The following is a 17,154-nucleotide window of genomic DNA, read 5'->3' as shown; positions in this document are numbered from 1 at the left end:
ATATCAGTCCTTACAGCCAATTCTACACGAAATGTTAATTCTATGTCAGATTAAGCATATCATTGCAGAAATACAGGAAGCATTAGATTTAATCTGGTTAAAGGACCCTTACTTTCTTTTATTCATACCTATACTTATTGAACATGAACTAAATGCTATGAATTTATTAACAGACATTCTACCCACAAGTTACAGCCTAGTGGTAAGTTAGGGAAAGACAATTATGTATTCAATAAATGTTGATATTAATAAAGATTAATATATTAATAAAAATAAAATGTTGAACCATTAATAAAGATTAATGGTTCTCTCTCTTTTAAATAATTGTACTGTGGCCCTGACTGAGATGGCTCAGTGGGCTGGGCATCGCCCTGCAAAGTGAAGGGTTGTCCGTTGGCTTTCCAGTCAGGGCACATGCCTGGGTTGTGGGTTTGGTCCCCGGTCAGGAGCATGCAAGAGGCAGCTGATCAACGTTTCTCTCCTACATAGTTCCCTCTTTTTCTCTCTCCCTTTCCCTCTCTAAACAATTTTCCTAAAATAATTAAATAATTCTACAGTGTAAATGACATGTCGAGGGGCTCACAGCTGGGTTGAAACATCTACCTATAAAATTTGGACAAGGATATCCACTTTGCAGAAGCGGCAATGATGAGTGAGGTCAGTCTTGCTGACATACCAGGAAACTGCTATTTCTCATCTTCGTGCTCCCACTGCATTCAGCACAGTGATGTGCATATTTTAACTGGATAAGTAAGCATTCACTGAAATGAGTTGGACTGTGGACCCAAGTCTGTCCCAGGTGGTCTTGTGCTTAGTGTATTCTAACTACAATGTTTCTGCTTACCTTTTCGATGCTTTTTGAAGGCTTTGGAGATAAGTCAAGGAGGACTCTGGTGAATATTAGACTGGGGGATTTTCAAATTCATGCAATATACTTTAGAGCTCTATATGGGCTTGGTGTAGTACCAATAATCACTTGTTATTTATAAACCAGTTCCTTTTACAAGTGAGGAATCTAAGAACTGAGACCAGCTCCCTGGCATCTTCATATTTTTTTCTATAATTGCTACATGGCCTCCTTTGTGAAAGTTTTATGGGTGCATTTAACATCACTTAATCTAAGATAGCTACTTTCCTGGAACTCTTGGGAGGCCTGTCAATTTCTTCAAGGGAAGCCAGCCTCCCTAGGTTTTAATCTCTTTGAATTGTGGCCTCAGCTATAAAAGTCTTAGCTGAGGTTTTAATGGCAGATTTAAGTAAATTTAACAGCTATACCAGTGGGCGTTCCAATTACAAACACCATTAAAGGGCTTTATGTGAAGATTAAAAAAAATACTATTAAAAATAGTCCACGTGTAGTACAATTTACCAGCAGGAAAGACTTCAGTGTCCTGGAAAAGTTTCATATAAAAAGGGGGCTAGGAAGACACAAAGGCACAATATTCAACGCACTCCAAAGGAAGCGTGGCATTCTCTGGGCTCTTCGCTCTCAAACAGGTAAAATGCTTTGTATGTCTAGCATGGTTTTTTTAGACTGCATGCTGTTGTCTGTCTACAAGGGCTTTTACATCATATAGACTAACTCCAGGTGTGACGGTGTCTATAGAAACATTGACCTTCATGGTCATTGTCAGCCCTGGCCACAGAGAGCTAGCCTTCGGGGAATGGTGACAGCTCATCGACCAATATTTTTGTCTTTAGCTTCTTCCCATCAGAGGAAAATTAATCTGGAGACTCCTTATGAAAACTCCGCATGTCATCAGGCAGTCTGAGGCCGCCTTGGCCAGGGAGGCATCTGGCCTGGGACTCAGTGCTTTGAAGTGTTGAGTCCTCTCTCACGCTCCCAGATGGTACAGACAGTACTAATGCATGGAGGACTAGAGGGCAGACGCTCAGCAAAATGTCATTAGTACCTACTGTAGCCATTTAATGTGCAAAAAAACCCCTCTCTTTCTGCCACAAATTTTTAGTAGGAGCTACTTGTCAGGGCAGGTGGCCCAATTCCCTTTATCTCAGGACAATACAGTTGACAACCAAGGACAGAGGGGAAAAGGTTAAGACAAAAAGATGAACTCCATAAAGGAGGAATCATGGAATTTGGGTAACAAAATAAATAATGAAAATAGAAATAGACTAGTTTAGTTTAAAGAAATTATTTTGTCCCCATCAGCTAGAAGCTCAAGGCAAGCAAGTGGGTACGTGCATTTCCACATCCATGTGAAACCTGCAGATGACTCCCACCTCCATCTTCCGTCAAGTTAGTGACACAGTTGTTAGGCTCTTCAAACAAAAGAGGTCTTTACCTTTCGTTTAACCCAGTCTGCCCCTGTTTTGATTGTTGTATTGATGTTCCTTAGAATGGAGCCCATTCCCAAACTCTTGGCCGGGCTTATCCTGTTGACAGTGTGTGTGGTGGGCGGCTCCAGCCAGCACTGGTCCTACGGTTTGCGCCCTGGAGGAAAAAGAAATGCAGAAAATCTGGTGGACTCTTTCCAAGAGGTAAGTCTATCTCACCTTCACAGTAAGGTGTGGCTTATTTGGCTCAATAACAAATATAGTTAGTGACTATGCTAACATTCTCTGTGCTCCCTGAGAGTGTCACTTGAAACTCCATCCTAAGTATGTGGGGGGAGGTAAAACACTCAAACAGTCAAGTCCCACTCCTGCTTTCCATTCAGGTGAGGACTAGCGGGGCAAAGAAAAGGAGCGGTTCCCAGAGGATACAGCCACAGTGGGTAGTGCATCGCCCTCAGAGCGCACAGAACTGCCAAAGGGACGACAACCCACTGATGGAGCAAGGCCTCCAGGGCAGGATGACTGAGATTTGGAAAGAAAATCTTAGGTCTTCTGCTTATGTTTTTTCTTTCTTATTTTAAAAAGACCTACAATTTAGGTCAGCAGCACATTTTTATAACATATAAATGCATTATCAAGGGTGCATGCTCTGTAGTTTCCTTTTACTAATATGAGTATTTAATAAGCAAAGAAGTCACAGGCCACTAGAGCAGATGAGTTAGCAAGTTTAGGGAGACAGAATATGCACTGGAAAACAGGCTGGATTTAATTTCATGTAAGTTAGATTAGTACCAGTGCCAGCACTAGCAGAGGCTGCTTGGGTTTTGTTTGTTTTGGTTTTTTAATCTGTAAATATGACTTCTTGGGGTCATATGAGGATTATATGAGGCCATATATGTCAGCAGGTTAATCCAAAAAATGTCAATGTATTAATAAAAAACAATTCTTCTTATTTTTTTTTAATAGGACACAAATTGGGCCCTGAACGATGAGTGATTTGGGACTGGGACACTTAATATGGGCCTGGAAATGAGAAACTTAGGGGGAAAAGCTTAAAACTATTTAGTTTTCATTGGGGAAAAAATCTCTCTTTGTGGGAACAATAATAAAAGTAATTTAGTAAGAAATAGGCCCCAGAATTTGAAGTCTCCTTTACACAGATTGTATGGGAAGCATCTCTCTCTGTCTCTCTCTCTCCTTAAAAAATGTTATTTATTGATTTTTTTTAGAGAGAGACAGAGAGCAATTCACTGTTCCCCTTACCTACATATTCATTGGTTGATTCTTGTCTGCACCCCAACTGGGGATGGATCCCATAGTCTTGCCATGTGGGTGGGGCTCCAACCAACTGAGCTCCTGGCCAGGGCTGGGAAACAACTCTCATTTAACTGTGACACACTTAGTAAAATCTAGAAAATAAAAATCAACCCTATTCATGACTATAAGCTGTTGTAGTTTTTGTATGCTGTCTACTCATGGGGTTTGAAATACTTCATCCTCCTCTTCTTCAGAGAGAAAATGCTCTCTGCCTCAGCACGGCCATCGCCCCCAGGGCCCGGCCTAGCCGGTGAGAATGGCCCCCGGGGCGCAGACGTTCCTAAAGGCCCCACCCCGATCCCACAACAGTCTCAGTCCGCATCCACTGTGACTTCATTCTCCACAGACAATTTTTAGTGGAAATGGAAAACACTTTCATTTACCTCCATCTCTGAGAATCACCATTTTTTTTTTCTTCTTCAGATAGCCAAAGAGGTCGATCAGCAAGCAGAACCTCAGCGCTTGGAGTGCACCGTCCACCAGCCCCGCTCTGCCCTCCGGGAGCTGAAAGGGGCGCTGGTGAGTCACAGTGGTAACGGGAGCATGGCGCTTAGGACCAACAGCCCTCGGGCACCACCTTGGCCACTTAGGACAGCCACCTTTGAACCCTTCCAGGCTCCCTTCCTGACTGCCCGAGATGCCCAAGTCAGGCCCTCACTATCTCATAGTGCCCCCTTTCAGTGGTTGCACAGCACGGAACAATGGCTGGAACCTCTTTTTTTCCTTTCATTAATGGAATTGAAATCACCCTGTAACCTTTATCTGCTGATGTTGGCCCTAGCTTTGGGGATGATGGACAACATGAATGTCTTCCCCCACTCCATGTCAGTTCTTCAAGTATGTCACATATTCTCCACATTTACACCCAGCCTGCACACCTCTAGGGATCCGTGCCTGGCCAGTGAGTCTTCCCTTGCTCTTGGCATGACACTGTTTTCCCCAAGAAATGCAGGAATCAAAACTGGCGTTCTAGTTCCTTTGGAATAAAAAGTTCCAAACTAGGGATTTATCATTCAGAGCCACATAGGTGATTTCCAGTTTTCTAATTGGACTATCTTGATCTCCAAATTCTCACTGAGAATGGACATAGAGCACCACAATGCAGGTTTTCGATTTTCAGATAAATATACGGAGAACTGAACATAGAGAGTGAGTCCTGAAGTCAGTGTTGGTGTTCTCTGAGCCCCCTGGTCCACGCACTGGTGGCAGTCAGAAGGCATGACAGTTAGTTATGTCCCACCCGGGGGCAGGGAAAACCCGACTGTACCCCAGGTGAAGGTGAGCGGCAGTTACCATTTACTCCGTTGACTTGGACTTCCACACCCATGGGAAAGAGAGAAAAGCAGACGGCTGTCTCTATTTGCTTTCTTCCTGCTCGCCACATGATAAAACAGCAAGCACTGAAGTTTCCCAAACATGATGTTAGACGGAAGGCACTGAAGCAAAGCCCAGGTTAATGGCATACTGAGAGATCGGACCTTTCTTTCACCATCCTCTCACATCTACCCTTAAATTATTGATGCAGATTTTATTATAAGCAACTTTAAAAGATATGATTGTATATCTATTTAGCACTTTCTAGAACACAAAACAAATGGATCTTTTCTTTCTATATGGATCTTTTAGAAATGATGTATTACAAACATAATGAAATTCAGCCAGTAAAATCAACCTTGATATATTTGTTACTCACATATTTTTCAGGAAAATCTGATTGAAGAGGAAACTGAGCCAAAGAAGATTTAAATCCATGGGTCCAGAAGAATCGACAACACTGAAGTATAATTCTGACTTTGAAATTTGTAACCTATTTAATAGCTGTGAATTGTGTGGATTTCAGACATTCTTATGCCAAGTTGCACACACCTTGTAATGAAGTAGTGTGAATAAAGTGGCCTCAGTGTCAGCTAAGTCTCTAACTCAGACCTCTCTCTGGTGGGGGAGGGACACTGCCAGCCCACAGGGGTGTCCTCCCACTGTGTCTACAGGGGCAGCCGAGGGGGGAGAGAACACAGAGTAAACACAGTTGTTGACCAGGAATGCCATGGCTCCCCTCCACCGACCCCCTCCCTCACCCCGTACCACACGGACAACTGTCCCATATTGATTGGTCTGGGCCAAAAAAAGCTGATTTAGCTACAGGGAGCTGTGAGATTGTGGCTTCATTTTTCACGGTACCCTACAGAAAGTAGGTGGGGCCATGGCCAAGGCTTCCTCCCCAGACTGCCTCTAATCCCTTTGAAAGTCAACTGGAACCTAAGAGAGGCCCAGGCAAAAGGCCTCCTGGGGCTCCTAGTGCATTGCTTCTTCTGGCTCACATGGTCTCTCCAAGTTCACCAGAGCAAGTGGTGCACTCTGAGTTAGGGGACTGAGACCTAAAGATAACAGTATTCACCTGCCCAATCTTTCTGCTATTTCTCTTGAGAACACTGTGGAGTGTAGTCAGTTGAAGATGGATGTTCCCATGTCCCTTGGTCAAATAGCATTGCCACCGTTCATTTTCCACAAAGAACGGTGACAGACTTGGTGCTAGATACACACCCATTTTCATTGCCCCTCATAACCACTGAGGAAGTTGGTGCACTGTCTTCCCTTTGCATTACAGAACCTGGGGCTCCAACCATTCGTTTCCGAGACCCACGAAACTGCATCAGGCTTCGTGCCTGGGGACTCTGCATTGCAGCCTGCTGAGCAGCCAGTGCTCTTGGCCCTGGAAGCTGTTAGCTTGCTAATTGGAGCTGAGACAGGACACTGAGGCTCCTGTGTCCACTTAGGACCACTATCTCTCTCAGAGGTCCCAGACACTGTAACACTAACATTTTTCTGTACGCCTCTAACTTCCAAGTGACTCTGAGACCATTGGGACAACTCAAATTTGAGATAACTTGCTTGGTGTCATGGCCACAAATTGTGCCTGTATTCATGTGAAAAAGACCTAGGCCCCTTTCCATCTTTCAGTCAAAGAGATGAAACCTTCTTCCTATCCTCCATGGCCCTATACCTCTAAAAGGGCAAGACAAGTACATTCTGTGTGTATGTGGGGGGAGGACCCTCCCTTTTAATACAAGTATTTATTACCGTACAATGTTAGGTTTCCCAAATATCACCATTTGTGGAATGTCTAAAACTCAGTCACAGAATGTCACTCCCACTTTAATAAAATTCAGCAGTTGTGAGGTCTATAATCTATGGAACAAAAGGTAAAATTGCATCATTGTATTAATCAATACATATCAGGCAGGATGGGGGGCTCCCAGCTGTCACTCACTCTGTGACTTTTTTTTACATGATGATAGCATTTATAATCTTTTTATTAGTTTACATATTATAAAAAGAAGGAAACAACTTATTTTGTACATTGTTTGTGGTCTCAGGTTTCCTTTGCCAAAGCTTGTCTTTGGAGCATTTTCTTTGCGGCCAGGCGTGGGCCTCCCTGAAGGGGCCACAAAGGCTCTCTTTGGGGAGGTCCGATGCTGATGTCAGAGGCCTGGGGTGGCGCCCACTGGTTTGCAGCTGACATACACGTATGGGATCCTGCATCTCCAGTGCCCAAGTGACCGAAGGTAAGGACAGGACACACGACTCCTTTATTAAACCTGGAAGGGTTTTCCTGAATGTGAAGAGCTCTCTAACTCATCACTATACCTTTAAAAAAAGGATGCAGCCTTTCAAAAATAAAAGGAATGGAAACGTAAAAAATGATAGATTTAACTAGATGAGTTCTCAAGTATATATGGCTTTAAGTAACAAAGAAACAAAAAGAAGGGATTAAACATAGATGATTTCAACCCAAGTTTCAGAAGTTGCAGTATTCTGGGGATGACTGGGAAGAAGCCAAGAACCACTGCGTGAGACGGGAGCGCTTACAGACGCTGACCGGCAAGGTGCTCTGAAAGGGGTGTTCCTCAGCGCGGACCCAGATCCCAAGTTTACGGATTCAAAATCTGCATTTTTAACAGGTGCCTGGTGAATCTTATGCATATACAGTGCAGCAGTGTTTGCTCTAAGGCAACAGATCGCACTATTTGAAAGCACTGAAACACTTAAAAACCCCTGATGCATAAAGCGAGCACTTTCAACAGTGAAGCTGTCCCAATGGAAGTGTGGCTGTGTGCCCTCTCCAGCTGGACCCGCCACCAGCGGGGAGCCTAAGAAACACATCTTGAACACCAATTTTCTAAAGCTGTTATTTCCTCCCAGGTCGTGGTTCTTAACCTTTCCTAACATTGGGCTACCACGGGGAGATGCTCAGTCCCATCCCTGCCCTCAGAAATTCAGATGTCATTGGGGTGGGGTGTAGCATCTCTTCCCAGGGAATACCACTGCTCACCCTAGTTGGATAATTGGTTCCCACCTTTCCACGTAAGTTATTAGATACTCCCCTTAACCTCTTTATTTCCTTTCACCTCTGCCCAGTTATCTGTGGTGAATGAGTCCAGAAATAGAACCTATTACGTTAAATGAATGGTTATCAGAAAACTGGGCAGCTCAGATGCCAAATGAATGGATGGGGAGGTAGGAGACAAGAAAGAGCCAGATAATTTGAAGTTTTTACTGCTTCTAGGCAAAGACGACTCTCCGGCCCCACAGTACAAGTTTAAATTCGTGGGACCCATAATGAAAGGAGGCTAGAAGGGACTCTGCCCTGGGTGTGATGTGTCAAAAGGAGGTGTCAAAAAAAAAGTTCAGGGGTGATTTCATTTCATTAATATATGGATAATAATAAACTAAACACACAATGAACTTTAAAATACATTTCCACTTTTAATTTAAAAAATAAATAATAGCAAATCTGAACAAAATTTTTCTACTTCAATGTTCATCTTCCTAACTGTCTATGTTTGAAACCCAAGTAGTTTACAAAACCACGGCAAGAGAGCTTTGGACAAGGTACGAACAAACAACTCAAAACAGGACTGACAGATGAGTTTGGACAGAGATAGGGGAGGGCAGCTCTGGCTGGGTTACTAAGAATCAGCCTGAAATCATCAATCTGAAAGGAAAAATTTTTCCTTTTGGAGATAACCGGGTCCACTCTGAACCAACCCCAAGAGCAACTTACCTCCTCCAACACAATCCTAAAGTCCCCTCTTTTATGGTGCACAGACCAGAAAAGCCTACAGAAACTTCATTTCCTCCCGGCTCTCTCTTTCATTAGAAGAAAGCTGGGCTGCAAGGGTTCTATAAAAATCATGTAACATACATACATATGTACTTTTTTTACATGAGGAAATTGAGGCCCAAGGACTAATATGTGTTGACTTACCAAAAAGCACATTATTGATTTTTGTAAATGGTGGGGGTTTTCTCTCCTTTTCATTCTACCCGCAAAGGGACAGGAAAGAAGGAACACATTTGAGGTCAATTATGTCTGCGTCTGAGAAGTGGTAGCAGGGGTGTTTGCCACTGACACTGCAACCGTCCACATGCTACAACGTGCATGAGACAGGTCTCAATTTTAAAATAAGAAATGACCCTGTGACCTGGGGAAGCTAGAGGGGAAGCACTGCTGCAGCTTGGAAAGAGCTGACAGAGGTCAACTGTGGTCTCAAATCCTGCTTTAGCTCTTGTTTTGTCTCAGGGATTTGCAGTGTGACAGCAGCAGTTTTTAAGGGTCTCCCTGATGGGAAAAAATGACAATTCTGGAGTCGAGGCGTGAGGGTGGAGGGGAGGCCACCTGTGGCCCAGCAGCCTGTTTAGGGCTTCACTTCCCTTCAACATCACGCACTTCCCATCCCACAGCACACCACGGGCTCTGCATCCGGGCCTGTTCCCCGCGAAAACATTGAACTGCCACAATCTCAGGGTCTGGTACAGTGTCTGGCATTTACTGAGAGCCTAATTATATGTTGAACGAAACAGTTCTTGAAAAAAAATCTCAAAGCAACAAAAGTCACCAGGACAGGGAAAGATGAGATTATGAAACTATCCCATAAACCAGCATTCACAAAGGCTGTGACGATTTGGGGCTAATTTCAATGTCTGTCAACTACGATTCTTTTCTACCCCATGGCTTCCCCAGAAAACGAACCTTCCAATGTCCCCTGTCATCTGTTGCCCACAAAACTACCTGGAACCCTTTCTGTTCAGGCAGGAGAGACTTAGTATTTCCATAAACGTAGAGAGGGAGTCATATGGAAAATTGTTATATTAAAACAAGCCTTGGCTGATGTGGCTCAGTCGGTTGGAATGTTGTCTCATACATGGAAAGGCTGAGGGTTCAATTCCTGGTTAGGCACATACCTAGGTTGTAGGTTCGATCCCCAGTTGGGGTGTGTACAGGAGGCAACCAATCGATGTTTCTCTCTACCCCCCCTCCTCTGTCTCTAAAAACAACAACAACAACAACATAAAATGTCCTCAGGTGATGATTAAAAAAAGTGGGGGTGGGAAGGCATCTGGCACATGTACTGGGTTCCCCAGCCTCCGATCAAAGACCAGACAGCAGGACTCACATCCACCACTCTGAGGGAACATGCCCTCAGGGGGTTTTGGTGACCCAGTTTACACCTATTTAATGGCAACCTGGAGAGGGGGTGACACATATGAGCTCCCTCCAGCCAGTCTGTGGGGCAATTTCTCACAAGTGGCTCCAGCTCTGCCGGAACCCAGCCTGGCCTTTCTGGTCCTTCTCTTTACTTTCCTCCTTCATTCTCTTGAGTTCTTTCCACTTAAAATCCTCTTCTGTTCTTACTGATGCTGTGTTTCTAGTCACAAATAATTAGGTGAGGGAGACTCCAAAATAACTCACCTGCGCTCACATTCCAAATTATCTTCCAAAAGAAAAAAAAAAAGAATATATCAATAGAGTATCAGTAATGCTCCTAGAGGCCCAGACCTTACTCTGGCTGAGCAGAGCGGGGAAGGGCTGCTTGGCGAGCACCTACAACTTCACATACTCAATCTCATCAGACCCGCACAATCTATGTGGCAAGTGTCCCCTGTTTTGAGGGAGGAGGAAATAAAAGCTCAGAACATTTCACTTGATTTGAAGGAGTCTGATGATTTGAAACCAAAAGGTTTTACTTCCAAAGCCCAGGATCCTTCGGTCATCCCATACTGCAGGTTCTCTGGGGGGGTGGGGGGTGGGGGGAGACCAGCCCTTCCTGCGCACATTTCCTGAGGAACTCGGGGCATGGCGGTGGGTTCCCTTCCCCCACCTTGTGATGGGCTGATCTGCCTCTCCTAAAACAGGGGCGGTCAGTCAAGCAGACAACACAGACACAGGCACACAAACTGCAGTGCGCAGAGGGGACATCTCCCTCTCTGCTCTCTCTGTCTCCAAGGAAAGGGGACCAGGCTGCATGAGGAAGAGACCCTGTGGAGCCCTTCACATGGCTACTGGGGGAATCCACAGTCCACAGGCTGTCTACCTGGTTACAAATACCTAAGTAGTACAGAAATATCTGGACCATTTCCATGGCTGATTCAACTAAGGGTAGGAGTTAGTTTGTCAGTATTATCTTCTAGGTCTAAGTGTTATCTGGATGTGACCTCAGTTAGCAAGCTGGGGTATTATGAGAATCTGTAGTAGGATTATCTGTGTTCAACCTCTATGTCCTTATCTACAAAATAAGGGGGTTATTTGGATGACTTTCAAGGCCCTTCTAGCTCCAACCGTCTAACTTGGTGTGGGTGTTGATGTGTGTACAGGTAATATTTGATCATCTAAATCACATGAGTACCATAAACATGTCATCAAATTAAATGCACAATCAAGAGGAATAAATCATCAAAAGGCAGTATTGCACTGTATTCTCCAGGGGAAATCAGGTGCAGCTAGGGGCTGCTGAGCCCTCCACGCAGGGGCTGAAGAGAACCTGGGAACTGTTGAACACGGGCTTCGAAGTCCTTTTTATCCAGTGATTTGAGTCAGAAGAGGCCACAGGACGAGACGCTATATGCACAAAAGAAAGAATTTCAAAGGAGTCCACAGTAGGAAGAAGTGAGTGCTGTGCAGGGAGAGCCACTGGTTGGGAGTGTGAGGGACCCCAGGAGGGGCACAACCAGTGTCCCCCTTACACAAGTGCGTGCTGGTGGCGGGAAAATAGGAGCTGGGAGCTCTCAGGAGTCCATGGTTTGTCAATCATGATGGCCATTCATACTGGAAAGCAGCCAGTCTTCATTAAAAAGATGTTCTTTTTCTCCAAAAAAAGACATAGTAGACATTAGAAAGTTATGATTATTTCAGCTACCAAAGGATTTGATACTGGTCTTTCTCAATGTTAGATGAGATCACATAGGTCCATGTGAGAAAAGTAAGCCTCAAGCACAACTTCAGAAGGAAAGCAAGAAATCCGCCCGAGTGGCCCACTGTGGCTGCCCTACAACCGCCACCACAGACGAACCCCTGCCTTCACACGCCACCATGTGGCTCTGCGCTGGAGGCTGTTGCTGAACACCGGCAAGGGAGCTCTCTTTGAGAAATGCACAGGACTCGGCCAGTTCTGTTCTGGAATTCCCTGTGCATTAAAGATGCTGTAGGGCCTCAGACATCCATCCAATAGAAGGTAGGAGATACCCACCGGTCTGGAGCTGGTGAACCTCCTCCCAGGGCAGGCAAGGCAGTCCACAGAAGTCCGAGGTGGGGAGGAACCTGCTCCTTGGGGGTCAGGTCCCAGGCACCAGGGTCAGGGGCACACTGAGGTTCAGACAGAGGGTGAGATCCTTACTGGGGTCCAGGCTCCGAAGGATGGAGGCCAGATTTCCGAGCCTTGGGAGGGGGTGGGGGTGGGACTTTGGCTTCTCTTCGCACAGGCAGTGGGGGGGCAACCTGAGGGAACAAACCAAGAGTTGAAGTGAGTCTGCCTTCCTTCCCAATTCTGCTTCCTCCTCCACATTTCCAACACTCTGCTTTAGCTCCTAACGAATCTGAGCTGACCCACGCAGCCTTTGCCAGGTAGAAAGGGAAGTAAGCGGATTTATCCTCCCTGGTTTGCTAGAGTTCATCGGACATTCGCCAGCACTGACACATGCCCAGCACTTGGCTACTTGGCACACAGAAAGCAGGCGCTCAACAAATATTTGCCGAATGAACCAAGGAAACCGGTCAGAGGCCATTCCAGAGTGACTGACACTCACCCAGAAGTCAACTCTTCAGATGTGAACCGGAACCCACTTGTTATTCCCTCACCCGCACCCCGGGTGGGGTATGGAGGTAAGCTCTACTGCCTCCTGTCCGAAGAAAAGGTCTTACCTGCATACGGTTCCTTTCCACTGAAAGCTGCCCTGTCTTCCAGGGTTTCAGGAATGAACCAAAAACTGACCACAATGGCAGATGCTCTGGGAAAACCTGCCGACTAAACGCCTGGAGAAGCCCAAGCTGCCCTCCCCACAGCGGCCTCTGGCCCAGGGCCAACATCCTTCCCCTACCTCCTCAGAGTTCTTCTCCCTGCTCTCATAGGGCTTGTTTTTGGGAGGAGGGGGAGGTGGCACAGTGGCCGTCATCAGCCCATCCGTCTGCAAAGATGGGGAACCTAGAAATGATACAAAGGAGATGAAGGCAGAAAGAATTCATTAAGGAATCTCATGGAACTTCTGGTTGCCAGGGTAATACTGGAACCAACCCAGCCAATCAAACTGCTAAGCTCCTAGTCCATGGTTTCTGTGGACAGAAAGAACACGACCTCTGACCCCTCCTGACACGTGGAGCACCCTTCATTCATTGGAAAACCTCATGAGTTCTTGAGTAAAACTTCCACTTTTTTTCAGTGTTTTTACTATTAAGCTGAAGATGAAAACCTTTTCTAACTTCAGGTATCACTCTGTTCTCTGACCCTTCCCAAGTGCTTAAAAACTGTCACATAACAGGTGGTCTATAAGTACTGGTTAAATTTAACTGAGCTCTCTGTTCTACCATATAAAGGGTGCGACACCTACTTCCTCTAGGAAACCTTGCCGGATTATTTCCTGACTCTGGGTTGACCATTTTCTCCCCTTTGGCATGACTGCCCCTCCAGGAGTCCTTTGTTCCAAGGGCACCTTGGAATTCTTCTCAGGCAGCGTGCCCTGCCAGTTCCCCAAGCCTGGCTGGAGGTAGTAGTTCATGGAACGGGTCTATTTCTTATCCTCATTTGGGACCCCTCCCCATAGAATGCATACGCTGTCTGCTCAGTAGTTACTAAGGCACTGGCTTCCTCTCTGTTCTTGCCTGGATCTCCCTTGTTACACTTTCATAATTTGAAAAGGGCCAGTGAGACCCTTTGGAGCAGTATAAAAAAACAGTTTAATGAGCCCCAGCAACCTGAGGACTTCTTCATTTGGCAAGGACTTAGTCTAACTGTATTACACCCACTACAACTGAACTGAGACAACTCTATTTGTACCCTGTGGCTGTTTGGACAAAAAATTGCCCAGGTTCATGAACATACTCCATTCCCCAGTAAAACGAGTATCAGGGATTTCTATACAGGAAAACTTACTCAGGGTCCTGGTAGCTTTAGGAGTCAGTGGGGGTGGGCTCAAAGGTGTTGATGGAGGTGTGGAAGAACCATGAAATGGTGTCAGCCGACTGTCCACCAGCTGGAGACTCTTTGGTCTTTGTGCTTTTCTGGCCGGACTCTGGTATGGCGGTGGGGGAGACAAGGAAATGTGCTCAAGGTGAGGATGGCTGGACTCCACAACGCTTGAACAACCTTGCCTGCTGAGCAGAAGCTTGTCACAGGACATAATTCCAGGAGCCATTTTGAAGCTCACCACATTATGATGTGGTGGACACCCACGCAAAGATACTAAAGATACCAATCTGTGGCCATTCTTGAACCACAGATTGTTTTCTGGCAGGCTGCAGACTTGACTTTGACCACAGATGGACTATGCCATTTAGGTCGGAAATGAGCCAACCTGATTCTCAGGGAAAGCTGGTCTTGCCACACTTAAAACTTGATGTGGCTAAGGGAAGAACAAGTACCATTATTTTTTTAAGTTAACAGAAGAGAAATGACAATGTGTGGACTGACTCATGGAACATGGCAGTGAGAGCCACAACTCTAAGCATCCACCCTGGGTTTACGTCATGGGTATGTGCCCTTGCACCATGACTGATTTAGAGGCTTGGGATCGATGTGCATGTGTTTCTCAGTGCAGTCAGACCTGACACCCGCCCCGGCTGCTGGTGCTGTGAGAGCCCTGTGGCCAGGCTCCGATCTGGTGACTCAGAGCCTTGAAGGGAGTGGTGGTGGGCCTGGCTACAGGGAATGCCCTACAAAACCTTTGGTGCACTTTTTTTCTTTTCTTTACCATCAGCTCAGGTTCTGGCGCTTTCTCTGCAATGACCTGGGACTTGCTCAAGCTCCGTTCTTTTCTCTTGAACTTGCTGATCCGGTTCTCGCTGTCCTCTTTGAGGGGCAGATCTTCAACTCGGGCACCTGCTGAGGCCCTGCGCTCAAGAAGGGGCTCCAGAACTGACCTGTCAGCCAAGGACATGGACCAATCACAAGGTGCTGAACACCTGACTGTCAACATGAATCCCAAAGAGGCCAGGACTCTGGCCCAATCTTGACCTGTGACTTCTCTCTCAGTGTCTGTGTTATTTTTTTCTTATAATGACAGCTTCAATAATTTTCCTGAAATAACAAAGATTCAATATTTTTAAAAGTCAAGGCTTACAGCCCCTACTCTGCTGGTGTTCTAAGCAGGCATTTAGTTGGCCTGCTGTGTCATCACTCCTGGCTTCCTTAACAAGATGCACTGTGTTTCACAGAGTACCGGTAATTCCCATTCTGGGCTTTAGGCTCCCATTTGCCAAACAGGATGGATGCACTGTACTTCCTGCCAACAAAGAACTGACCCTTTGCAGATGGAGCGCCTGTCATCACTGTGAAATTTTAATGAACACTATACACACGTAACACTGGTGACAGGAGAATCAGGGTCATCAGCGTGAATCAGCATGAGCTGCTTTAAAGAAACATCCTAAATAAATGGAGGAAATATCATCAATGACTTCTTACTCACTGGAGAAATCTGGGTAAGAGCAATAAGCTGCTTGCCTGGGGTCCTGGCATGGAGAGACAGGACCCCATCCCACTCTGCCCTCTGTTTTCTGCCCTGCTGTATCAGCCTCTCTGCTGTCTCTGATTTTCAACAGCTGCTTCAAAGCTTGGCTGTTTTGAATGGTGTGGAGTTTATATTTAAGAAAGGAGTTAATGAACAGAACAGAACTTCTATCCTTTCTGCCAAGTAGGTAGTATCTCTTTATGGCATGAGGGAAAACCACAGAAGAAAAAAAATAAACAAATGAATCAGGTATTATTTAATATTTAGGAATTCAAAAGATTAAAAACAGAACAAATAATATAGGTGAATATATGATGAAAATTATATAGTCACTCATATATTACACATGGCATTGCATATTGGTATTTGTTTGCTATATCAAGAATTGCCCCTGGCTGGCATAGCTCAGTGGATTGAGCTCGGGCTGCAAACCAAAGTGTAGCAGGTTCGATTCCCAGTCAGGGTACATGCCTGGGTTGCAGGCCATGACCCCCAGCAACCGCACATTGATGTTTCTCTCTCTCTCTTTCTTCCTCCCTTCCCTCTCTAAAAATAAATAAATAAAATATTTAAAAAAATTGCAAAAAAAAAAAATCTCACCCTCTGACTAGGTAATGAATATATGCTTTCAGAAATGCATCCTACATTTGACCTTCACCAAAAGGCCAAGAACTGATCTGAGAGTGCACCCTAAATAATCAAAAAGCTATCTGTACATGTACACATGTTTGCTACAATACTTAAAAATAAAAATGCATTTTATATTTATATAAGCTAAATGTTTTGGATTAAACTTACAATAAACTTTTATGATTACCTGTTTAGAAATAATGACAGTATAAATATTCTAGAGTACGAGAAGAATTAATTATAGCATATTTGTACCATGCAATGCTATATAACCATGAAAAATGATATTAAAAGCTGATGATGAAATTACATGACAATATGGAATATGCTGATAATAAAAAGACAAAGAGGAAAAGCAAGTTACCAAATTATATCTTTGCTACAACTATCTAGAAATATCTATGTCAATGAAAAAAACAAATAATTTTGGAATACTAATAACTTGATTTCCAGGTAGAGAGCCATTTGGACAGATTAGTTTTGTGCCATAATTATTATAATATAGAATTACGGGTGGGTGAGCTGGAATGGGAGTAGGGGGGAGAAAACTGTACTTGAACAATGATTAAAATAAAATAAAAAAAAAAAAGAATTACAAAAATGAGTCAATGGTGAGTCAACTGGCTTGATTTATAGTCATCACTAAAGTACGTGATGAAGTTAAATATTCATCATACATATACACTAAAGTATGTAATGAAGTTAAATGTTCATCACACATATTTAATTAAGCAGGTCACACAATGGTACCAGCAATGCTTTTCCACTTATATAAAATATGTATGTGCTTTTCTTGTGTTATATATTTGAACTTAACAGTGGTTCTTTTTTTTTAAGATTTTATTTTTATTTGTTTTTAGAGAGAGAGGAAGGGAGAGAGAACGAAAGCGAGAGGAACATAGACATGCGAGAGAA

The 17,154-nt window shown here is 44.6% G+C and overlaps 2 protein-coding genes across 6 annotated transcripts in view; one reads left to right on the top strand and one right to left on the bottom strand.

The window, feature by feature from the left end:
• Nucleotides 1-500: 500 nt before the first annotated feature.
• Nucleotides 501-5,516, top strand: GNRH1 (gonadotropin releasing hormone 1). 2 transcript variants are annotated; one of them, XM_036032701.1, is made up of 4 exons: nt 503-1,497; nt 2,358-2,499; nt 4,036-4,131; nt 5,317-5,516. In XM_036032701.1, the coding sequence occupies exons 2-4, from the start codon at nt 2,359-2,361 to the stop codon at nt 5,356-5,358; spliced, it is 279 nt and encodes a 92-aa protein (XP_035888594.1). In that variant the 5' UTR covers nt 503-1,497; nt 2,358; the 3' UTR covers nt 5,359-5,516. The 2 variants fall into 2 exon arrangements, with proteins under 2 accessions (XP_028377842.1, XP_035888594.1); XM_028522041.2 differs by having other exon boundaries at nt 501-2,499.
• Nucleotides 5,517-8,372: 2,856 nt separating this feature from the next.
• Nucleotides 8,373-17,154, bottom strand: part of DOCK5 (dedicator of cytokinesis 5) — a 197,792-nt gene continuing 189,010 nt past the window's right edge. For 2 of the 4 annotated variants that reach the window (XM_036032697.1, XM_028520001.2), the window contains exons 49-52: nt 14,851-15,019; nt 14,034-14,172; nt 12,985-13,088; nt 8,373-12,385 (exon numbers count right to left, since the gene is read on the bottom strand). In XM_036032697.1, the coding sequence (XP_035888590.1) occupies nt 12,281-12,385; nt 12,985-13,088; nt 14,034-14,172; nt 14,851-15,019 (517 nt within the window). In that variant the 3' untranslated portion in view covers nt 8,373-12,280. The remainder of the gene's footprint in view (nt 12,386-12,984; nt 13,089-14,033; nt 14,173-14,850; nt 15,020-17,154) is intronic. The other 2 variants (XM_036032698.1, XM_036032700.1) reach the window with 1 other exon arrangement.

The sequence above is a fragment of the Phyllostomus discolor genome, chromosome 8 (genome assembly GCF_004126475.2).
Source record: "Phyllostomus discolor isolate MPI-MPIP mPhyDis1 chromosome 8, mPhyDis1.pri.v3, whole genome shotgun sequence".
NCBI classification, from domain to species: Eukaryota; Metazoa; Chordata; class Mammalia; order Chiroptera; family Phyllostomidae; genus Phyllostomus; species Phyllostomus discolor.
Note: the sequence above shows the minus strand (reverse complement) of the source record. Positions and strands in the feature narration are given on the sequence as shown.

Bases quoted from the DNA above. Each gene is read 5' to 3' on its own strand.
- GNRH1 (XM_028522041.2), top strand. From the start codon at position 2,347: ATGTTCCTTAGAATGGAGCCCATTCCCAAACTCTTGGCCGGGCTTATC. The intron at 2,500-4,035 runs GTAAGTCTATCT...TTTCTTCTTCAG, and splicing joins TGGTGGACTCTTTCCAAGAG to ATAGCCAAAGAGGTCGATCA. The intron at 4,132-5,316 runs GTGAGTCACAGT...CATATTTTTCAG, and splicing joins GGGAGCTGAAAGGGGCGCTG to GAAAATCTGATTGAAGAGGA.